At 41.4% G+C, this 10332-nt stretch overlaps 1 protein-coding gene across 2 annotated transcripts in view; it reads right to left on the reverse strand.

Moving 5' to 3' along the window:
• KDSR (3-ketodihydrosphingosine reductase) overlaps positions 1-10332 on the reverse strand; it is a 37875-nt gene that overhangs the window by 23402 nt on the left and 4141 nt on the right. For both annotated transcript variants that reach the window (XM_034943913.3, XM_034943914.3), the window contains exons 2-5: positions 10118-10207; positions 7070-7126; positions 2825-2890; positions 2531-2626 (exon numbers count right to left, since the gene is read on the reverse strand). In XM_034943913.3, coding sequence (XP_034799804.1) covers positions 2531-2626; positions 2825-2890; positions 7070-7126; positions 10118-10207 — 309 coding nt within the window. The remainder of the gene's footprint in view (positions 1-2530; positions 2627-2824; positions 2891-7069; positions 7127-10117; positions 10208-10332) is intronic.

Here is a 10332-nt window from a genome sequence, read left to right on the forward strand (position 1 = left end):
AAAGAGAGAGGTTTAAGGGAAAGTCTGTCTAGACGGCACACACGAAGACACCAACACACTCCCCAGCTTCATCCTCACAGGAGGCTGGAGGACACTCCTCAGGGCTTCTGACCAACCCAAGAGAAAAGATTTACAGATAATGACATTGAAACTACACCCACAGATATGACCACACAATCACCCTTCCAAAGGATCCATTGTCAAATAGGTCCACAAACAAGCGCAGAAGTCCTAATCACCTTGTTAGTGCCTGATTCTGAAATGTGAAAACACAGCCAAGGGCCTCCAGACTTCTAGTGAAGTCTCTCACACCAAAGACAGAGCCACTGGCCTCTAAGAGAAAGTAAACACACATACAAAGCAGAGACAATGAAGGACAAAAGAATACCTAAAAAGAATTCTCCTTAACATCTACAGGGAGATAAGAGGGAGACAGCACCAAGAAACCACAAAGAAAACCACTGAAAAGGAAAATTAAAGGAAAAGTATTGGGATTCCCCAAGACCACGCCCAGGCTGATGATTCACTAAAAGGTCTAAGTTCTCAGCAGATGGTCCTACGCAGGACTAAGACTTATTACAGGGAAAGGATGCAAAGCAAAATCAGCAAAGGGAAAAGACACAGGGAGAAAAGTCCAGAAGAAACCAGGTGCAAGTTCCAACAGTCCTTGCCTGGTGGAGTCACACAGGACGTGCTTAATTCTCACTCATGCCAAAGTACTGTGTACAGGCATTTCATTTTATTTTAGTTTTTTTTTTTTTTGAGATGAAGTCTCGCTCTGTTGCACAGGCTGGAGGGCAGGGGCGTGATCTCAGCTCACTGCAACCTCTGCCTCCCAGGTTCAAGAAATTCTCCTGCCTCAGCCTCCCAAGTAGCTAGGACTACAGGTGCCTGCCACCACATCCGGCTAATTTTTGTATTTTTAGTAGACACGGGGTGTCACCATGCTGGCCAGGCTGGTCTTGAACTCCTGACCTCAAATGATCCACCCACCTTGGCCACCCAAAGTGCTGGGATTACAGGCATGAGCCTCCGCGCCCAGCCTGTGTACAGGCATTTTACTTGCATGTCAACTTCAATAAAAACTGAAAATAATAAAGCAAACATATAACTGAGATAGAATTCATTTTAAATAAAAATCATTTCCTATCATTAGAAAATGCATCAACTGTGGTACAGGTTGAGTGTCCCTTATCCAAAATGCTTGGAACAAGAAGTGTTTTGGATTTGGGGTTTTTTTGGATTTTGGAATATTGTATTGTACTTACTGGTTCAGCAGCCCTAATCTGAAAATCTGAAATCCAAAATGCTCTAAGAGGCATTTCCTTTGAGCATTATGTTGGTACTCAGTTTCAGATTTTAAGCTGGGCGCGGTGGCTCACACCTGTAATCCCAGCACTTTGGGAGGCCAAGGCAGATGGATCACAAGGTCAGGAGTTCCAGACCAGCCTGGCTAACATGGTGAAACCCCGTCTCTACTAAAAATACAAAAATTAGCTGAGCGTAGTGGTGGGCGCTTGTAGTCCCAGCTACTCGGGAGGCCGAGGCACGAGAATCGCTTGAGCCCGGGAGGCAGAGGTTGCAGTGAGCCGAGATCGTGCCACTGTACTCCAGCCTCAGCGACAGAGCAAGACTCTGTCTCAAAAAAAAGGAAGAAAAAGATTGTTGATGCGATGGCAACTAAAAAACGTTTTCCATTTTAAAAACATTTCAGGCCGGGCCTGGTGGCTCATGCCTATACTCCCAGCACTTTGGGAGGTAGAGGTGGGCCAATCACCTGAGGTCAGGAGTTTGAGACCAGCCGGGCCAACGTGGCGAAACCCATCTCTACTAAAATTAAAAAAATTAGCTGGGTGTGGTGACATGTGCCTGTAATCCCAGCTACTAGGGAGGCTGAAGCAGGAGAATCACTTGAACTTGAGAGGTGGAGGTTGCAGTGAGCTGAGATCACACCACTGCACTCCAGCCTGGGCGACAGAGTGAGATTCCATCTCAAAAAAAGAAAAAATAAAAATTTCAAATGTAGTGTTCATTTCTTTGGTGCTGAAATAAATTACCAAGAGAAGTTCCTTGGTAAACCTGATTAAAAATAGAAACATCAATAAGATGCAGTATCTTTTTATCTTGATTTGAGAACTCTAGTGAGTCTGTCCTTCAACTTTTTTGGTTTCTCCTTGTTAATAATACTGATGTTTGATAGGAACATCCGGCATCTCTTAGGTTACAAAGTGTTCTCTTGAAAATATGACCTCAGTGAACTGCTACAGTAATCTGTGTCAGATTAGAAGGTCCATTCCCATTTTAGCTGGTTTTCTCAGCTGTAAAATGTCTAAACTCTTAAGCTTCAATGGTCCTGACACTGGGATGAAAACCTTGTTCAGCTTCACCTTGTTCAGCCTTCCTCTAGAGTCTTCTAAAGCTTCCATGGACATCTGAATGCATTCATCTAATTGATTCTTAAAGCTTTTACCCGTGGCTTGCTCTGCTTTTAGTATATGTGCTACTGCAGTGAGCAAACATTTTTACTTACTTCAAAGGTACTAACTTCAAGATCTTCAAATTTTCCTGACACTGCCATTCCTGCACAATTTACCAGCATGTCCACTGGACCCAGTTTCTCCTGTGCCTAGAAAAATGTAGCAGAGCAGGCATTAAGAAACAGAGAAGAAAAACCACTCAGCAGCAAATCCATGCTCATAAATAAAATTTACAAAACTATTAAACCTATAGAGAAGTTGTGTCCATTCCAAGCCACATAGCAAAATGGCAAGAACAAATCAAAAGTCAAGCACATTGGTGAATTCCAATTAGCCCAACCTCTTACTTGTTTTATGACATTCTCTACTTGGTTATAGTCTTGAGATACATCAACTGATATGCAAAGCACCACCTGTTAAAAAAGAAAAAAAGTGATCAAAGTTTTGCAGGTACCAAACTATTTCTTAAAGATATTTTTTAAAGAAAAGACAATTCATTGAATACAAAAGGAAGCCAATATTGAATGAACAGATTTCAGTGTTTGCTGATGATGCAATTAGCAGAATCTAATTTTCTTGGCAGCTTTTGGAGTTAAAACTCTGAGGAATCTTTTTAAAAATATGTAAATGCTCCTCTTGAAATGCCACTAATCTATAGTGACAGAAGGCAGATCAGGGGTTGCCCACAGCCAGGCATGGAGGATGGAAGGAACTGTGAAAGGGCACAGGCCAACCCTAGGAAGTGATGGAAATATTCCATATAAGGGCCTCAGTGCTGATTCAAGAAGGAATCCTGTCCAAATGATCAAAATTCCTAAGAAAAGGAAACAGCCCTCTTTGCAAATATAACCTGCAGCATTCTAGTCTAGAGGGGTTGCCCTTGGTTGTAATGTATACCTAGAGTGGATTTTATCCCAACATCCTCAGATAGAAAACATTGTTTTAAAGGTAGTAGTAATCAGCCAGACGCAGTGGCTCACGCCTATAATCCCAGCACTTTGGGAGGCCGAGGCAGGTAGATCATTTGAGGTCAGGAGTTTGAGACCAGCCTGGCCAACATGGTGAAACCCTGCCTCTACTAAAAGTACAAAAAATTAGCCTGGCGTGGTGGTGGGCACTTATAATCCCAGCTACTCAGGAGACTGAGGCAGAAGAATTGCTTGAACCTGGGAGATAGAGGCTGCAGTCAGCTGAGATCATGCCCATTGCACACCAGCGTGGGCAACAGAGTGAGACTCCGTCTCAAAAAAAAAAAAAAAAAGGCAGTAGTAATCATATGATTAATTTTAAAACAAGCCTTTTTATGCAGTATTAGATCAGTTACTACTAATAAAATCTATGCCACAGACAAGTGAAATCTCAAAACAAAAAAAATGTTAACAAGTCACACACACACACACAAAAGGTCCCTAGAAGCCTGGCAGGGCAGAAGAAGGATCAAGCTCATTCTCGCTGCCCCAGCCCTATCTCCCTTCCTTGATGTGAAAGATAAGTTTTCCACCTGACCTAAAGTCCTTTGGTAGATGAAGAGGTAGAAGGTGTCATGATGAGGAAGCCCAGAGCAGAGACAATGTTGGCAGCAGGCAAGACTGGCCTTGGCCCTGAACACTGACTCCATGACTTCACACCATACTCCTTCCTCTATCAGATATTACAGGAATACGGGAAAAAACGGGGCAATTTACAGAGCTGGTGTTTTTCCAGTGCTTGTGGGCTTCAGAGAAGGGGGTAAAGACCACAGTCCTAGAGAAAAACTCACATGTGCAGAAGATGTACACAAGGATTTTTACTTGCAGCACAGACTGCAATTGCAAAAATAAAAATACAAAATAAAATAAAAAGAATGGAAACAGCTCAATAGCAGGGACCTGATGGAATAAGCTCTGGTGTACTTCAATCCTAGGCTGCAGCAATTTAAGGCAAATTTACTTAATGCACATGGAAAGATCTCTAACATTCTAGAAGGGAAAAAGTCAATGAATACCACAGTGAAATACTATTCAAAACTCATCAGAAAGGCAAAAAGTAAAAAGTCTGTCAAAACCAAGTATTGGCAGGGATGTGGCACAATAGAAACCGCATTCCTACTTGTGGGAGCTTAACCACTTTGGTGAGGTTGAAGAACTGCATACACTACAGCTCTGCAATTCCATTTCTGGGTATGTACCATTCTTGCACACGTGCACAAAGAGAATACTGAAAGCTTTTCTAATAGTAAAAAACAAAACAAACTAACAAAAATACTGGGAACAACCTAAATATCCACCAATTGCTGAACTGATGAACAAAATGTAGTCTATACATACAATAGAATACTACGCAGCAGTAAAAAAAAAAAAATTTACTCCAACTTTATGCAGCAACATAAATGAATTTTTAAAATTATATACACATATATATACATACATACATATATATATATATATATATATATATTTTTTTTTTTTTTTTTTTTTGAGATGGAGTCTCCCTCTGTTACCCAGGCTGGAGTACAGCGGTGCAATCTCTGCTCACCTCAAGCTTTGCCTCCCAGATCCAAGCGATTCTCCTGCCTCAGCCTCCCTCCTGAGTAGCTGGGATTACAGGCACAGCTAACTTTTTATATTTTTAGTAGAGACAGGGTTTCACCACTTTGTCCAGGCTGATCTCAAACACCTAACTTCAACTGATTTGCCCGTCTCAGCCTCTCAAAATGTAGGGATTACAGGCATGAGTCACCACACCTGGCCTAAAAAATAATATTGAGTGGTCTGGGCATGGTGGCTCACACCTGTAATCCCAGCACTTTCAGAGGCTGAGGTGGGCGGATCACGAGGTTGGGAGATCGACACCAGCCTTACCAACATGGTGAAACCCTGTCTCTACTAAAAATACAAAAATTAGCTGGGCGTAGTGACGCGCGCCTGTAATCCCAGCTACTCAGGAAGCTGAGGCTTGAACCCAGGAGGCAGAGGTTGCAGTGAGCTGAGATTGTGCCACTGCACTCCAGACTGGGCGACACAGCGAGACTCCATCTCAAAAATAAATAAATAAATAAGAAATAAATAATAATAATATTGAGTGAAGAAATCAAGTTGCATAAGAAGCATAAAGAAGGAAGTTATACAAACCTATAGAGAAAGAAAGTAGATGAGTGACTGCCTAGCTGAGAAGAGGCTGGGAGGAAATGGCAAGTGACTGCTAATACACATGGAGATTCTTCATGGGGTGAGGAAAACATTCTAAAATTGATTCTGATGACAGTTGCACAACTCTATGAATACATTAAAAATCATTGAATTATATATTTTAAATGGGTCAACTGTATGGTATATAAATTATATCTCATAAAGCTGTTAAAAAATAAGAATGATATAATAAAAGAAGTAGAACTAAGTATATTGGCCAGGCATGATGGCTCACGCCCATAATCACAGGACTTTGGGAGGCCAAGGCAGGCAGATCACCTGAGGTCAGGAGTTTGAGACTAGCCTGACAAACATGGTAAAACCCTGTCTCTACTAAAAATACAAAAAAAATTAGCCGGGTGTGGTGGCACACACCTGTAATCCCAGCTACTCAGGAGGCTGAGGCAGGAGAATCGCTTGAACCCGAGAGGTGGAGGTTACAGTGAGCCAAGATGGCACCACTGCACTCCAGCCTGGGTGACAGAGAGAGACTCCGTCTCAAAAAGAAAAAAAAAAAAAGAACTAAACAATATATTATTATTTAGAGTTATGTGCATATATGGTAAAATTAAAAAGAAAAAGAGGCAGGGCACAGTGGCTCACTCCTATAATACCAGCACTTTGGGAGGCAGAGGTAGGCGGATTGCTTGAGCCCAGGAGTTGAAGACCAGCCTGGGCAACATGGCGAAACCCCATCTCTACCAAAAATACAAAAATTAGCCATGCATGATGGCACGTGTCTATCATCTCAGCTACTAGGGAGGCTGAGGTGGGAGGATTGCTTGAGCCCAGGAGGTCGAGGCTGCAGTGAGCTGAGATTGCACCCCTGCACTCCAGCCTGGATGACAGATTGAGACACTGCCTCAAAAAAAAAAAAAAAAAAAAAAAAAAGAAAGAAAAAAGAAAAGAAAAACAAAGAAAGGATTAACACCAAAAATCGGGTTGGCATTTGCCCCTCTAGGAGTAAGAAAAGAGGGACAAGGCTGCTGTGGGGGCTTCAGAGACCCTGATCATTTCTACTTCTTAGGCTGGGTGATGGGTGTGTGATTATTAATTTGTTATTATGTTTTATACTGAAATATAAATAGCATTTTATTCATCAAAAATTCCATAACCAAATTTTAAATATTCCTTTCCTCTTAAGCATTTGTATAAAGTTCATTTAAATAAATAATTAAAATGAAATTATTTGCCAGTAAAACATTCTGTTATTTGACCATTTGTAGATATGAATGTGTGTGGGAGTCTATTCATTTTGCGTGTGTGTGATATTCTGAGTTACTAGACCATTCAAACAATTCCACCTTTTAAAAAACAGTACATATATGCTTTCAATTAACTATTCACAGGTGAAGTAACTCTGTTTTTCCTTTATACAGCTGTGCTGAGTTATACAGAAAATGCATTCTGAAGACAGAGATTTACCTGTTTGTCATTAATAGAGTGCATTTCAATTTCTTTCTTTGCCTGCAGCAGCTTATCCTGGAAGCAATACAGAATAATTAGTCGTGATGATTGTCTATATGCATGTCCGTTTATTGCAAAGGAGAGAAAAAAAGCAATTATTTCTATATGTATGTATTAAATTCCAGAAAACACACAAAACAGTATCTACATTGCATAGACAGACTGGGCCACAGCCTATGAAAGAAAGAAGTTGTGAAGTATGTTAAGCTATGAATAAGTGATAAAAGTTTGAAAATTAATTAGAGAAAGATAATAGAAAAACAGATAAACCTCAAAATCCCAGTTAACAGTACTAATTGCTGAGGCTGACTCTACAGTTCTAATAAATGTCTTATTATGTAGTTGTGATATAAGACAAGAACAACTCTATTAATATGCACTGCTCCCCAAAGTTGAGGGTATGTGTGACTCCCTGTCAATACTGCTTTTTGCCCAATATTTTCTTCTTCTACTATAAACCCAAACATAGTAAGAATCACTTTCTGGATAGACTGGGTAAACTAGGCCTGGCTACTATAAAATACTCTTAAGCAAGGTTACCCGTGTAATTATGTAATTCTTCCAAGGTCCTAATTTTGTTTGTTTTACTTAGTCTCAAGAAAACAGATATCAGATTATCTTAATTTGCTGTAAAAAGTAACTTAAATAATATCATGCAATAGAGAGGAACCAAAGGAGAGGCGAATTCTTCCAAAAGGCATGCAGAGTTTCTAAACCTGAATATGTCTATAATGAAATAATATTGTCCTATGACTAAAGATACATACAGCTTGACTTTGCAAAGACTGGAATTAAAAATTACATTAGAAAAGAAAGAATTTCTCAGCCAGGCATGGTGGCTCACCCCTGTAATCCCAGCACTTTGGGAGGCCAAGGTGAGTGGATTACCCAAGCTCAGGAGTTTGAGACCAGCCTGGGCAACATGGTGAAGCCCCGTCTCTACCAAAAATACAAAAACTTAGCCAAGCATGGTGGCGAGCACCTGTGGTCCCAGATACTCAAGAGGCTGAAGTGAGAGGATTGGTTGAGCCTGGGAGGCGGAGGTTGCAGTGAGCCGAGATTGTGTCACTGCACTCCAGCCTGGGTGACACAGTGAGGCCGGGCGCAGTGGCTCACGCCTGTAAGCCCAGCACTTTGGGAGGCCGAAGTGGGTGGATCACTTGAGGTCAGGAGTTTGAGACCAGCCTGGCCAACATAGTAAAACCCTGTCTCTACTAAAAAAAAAAAAAAATATATATATATATAATATATATAATAAGATATATATATTATATATAATAAAATATATATTTTATATATATATAAATATATATACACACACACACACAAATCAGCCAGGTGTGGTCACACACACCTGTAATCCCAGGTATTCTGGAGGTGGAGGTTGCAGTGAGCCAAGACAGCGCCACTGCACTCCAGCCTGGGTTACAGAGCAAAACTCCGTCTCAAAAAAAAAAAAAAAAAAGAATGAATTACTCAACACCACAGGTTCTTCATTCAGTTCATTCATTTCTAGCAATGCAAGGGCCCCATGTGAGCTCCTGGGGGCCTGAAATGCTGGCCTTCTCTGCCTCCACTTTTATTTACTTGCATCAAAACTGGTGTTTAAAACTCACAAAATGCCATTTCATTAAATTTGTGTTTTCATTTATGTAAGGTGGCTTCAATGCCAAAGCAAATTCATTGTTAGAAAAGTCGAGCTATAAATAAAAGGTAGCTAATTTTGTCTTTCTTGGTTTGCAAAAGAAATTATAGACGTCCAGGCCAGGTGTGGTGGCTCACGCCTGTAATCCCAGTACTTTGGGGGGCCAAGGCGGGCGGATCACAAGGTCAGGAGTTCCAGACCAGCCTGACCAATATGGTGAAACCCTGTCTCTACTAAAAATACAAAAATTAGCCAGGCGTGGTGGTGGGCGCCTGTAGTCCCAGCTACTCAGGAAGCTGAGGCAGGAGAATCACTTGAACCCAGGAGGCAGAGGTTGCAGTGAGCCGAGATCATGCCACTGCACTCCAGCCTGGGCAACAGAGTGAGATGCTGTCTCAAGAAAAAAGAAAAAAATAAAAGAAATTATAGAGGTCCAAGACTAAGTCTGCGACATTATTTAAATTTTCCCCCAAGGCCCTTCCTGGCCTGCCATTCCTAATGGGTCCTGTCCAGCCCTCCACCCATTTGAGGAGTTACCATACTATCACCCTCCTTGCACATGGGTGAATCCAAGATCCCCATGGAAGTATGCCATGCTGACATTCCCAGGCACTCCATCATTCCTCCCTTCATTTCTTCATTCAACAAACATGTCTGAGCATGTACTACATGCCAAGCACTAGAATTGCAGCAGTGGACGAGCCAGCTGTGTGGTCACTTTCCTCCAGTCCCCATATGGGGAGCAAGAGGACGTCATGACAGTTCACGTGCACAGTGTCACTGCTTTGTGCTCTAAAAACAACTTTGGCAAGACAAAAACAAACCCTGACAAAAAATAAAAACAGATTCTGTGTTGACTTGATACAGAAAAACACATTTTGCTAAACTTCTAAGGAGGGACGAGGTTCCTCTATGGTGTATAGATTTCACTAGAGATATATATCACGTCCTAAGCAAATCGTAGTGAAAAATTATAGAGAAACACCTACACACCTTCAGGTATCAGCTCCAGAATCACTGCTTCCAGCACTTCTGACCTGGCCAAGGGCCCTCCCTGGCTTCCTATGGCCAGGTGTGCTCCTTAAACTAGACCTTGGCCTCTCCCATCTCAGGATCTGCAGTATCTATGATGATGTTGCCTAATATGCCAATGGTACTAAATAAATACTTGTGGGGCCGACCTGATTTCAACAGAGAAGTGTTTGGCCTAAATACAAGAGAGAATCAGTAGTTCAGGAAACACATCTCACATCAAGGAAGAAGCGCTTTCTAGGTGTGAATGCTAAGATGTTTAGCACAGCCTCTTTGACTCATTTCAAGTCGAAGAAGCAAGTCAGTAATAATGAACCTAGAAGCCTTACCTCATTTCGTGCAACCAGAGTTATAAAAGCTCCTTGTTTATAGCACTCGATAGCAATGCACTTCCCGATGCCACTGGAACCTCCTGTAACCTAAAACAAAATCATAAAATATTCTTAGCACTTGAAATCTCCCCTCTGTAGGAAGTTTTTATAAAAAACAACTATGACAGGCTCTTAAAATGAATCTACAAGAACTAAATGGTTAGCTGTTGTTA

The sequence above is a fragment of the Pan paniscus genome, chromosome 17 (genome assembly GCF_029289425.2).
Source record: "Pan paniscus chromosome 17, NHGRI_mPanPan1-v2.0_pri, whole genome shotgun sequence".
In the NCBI taxonomy this organism is placed as follows: domain Eukaryota; kingdom Metazoa; phylum Chordata; class Mammalia; order Primates; family Hominidae; genus Pan; species Pan paniscus.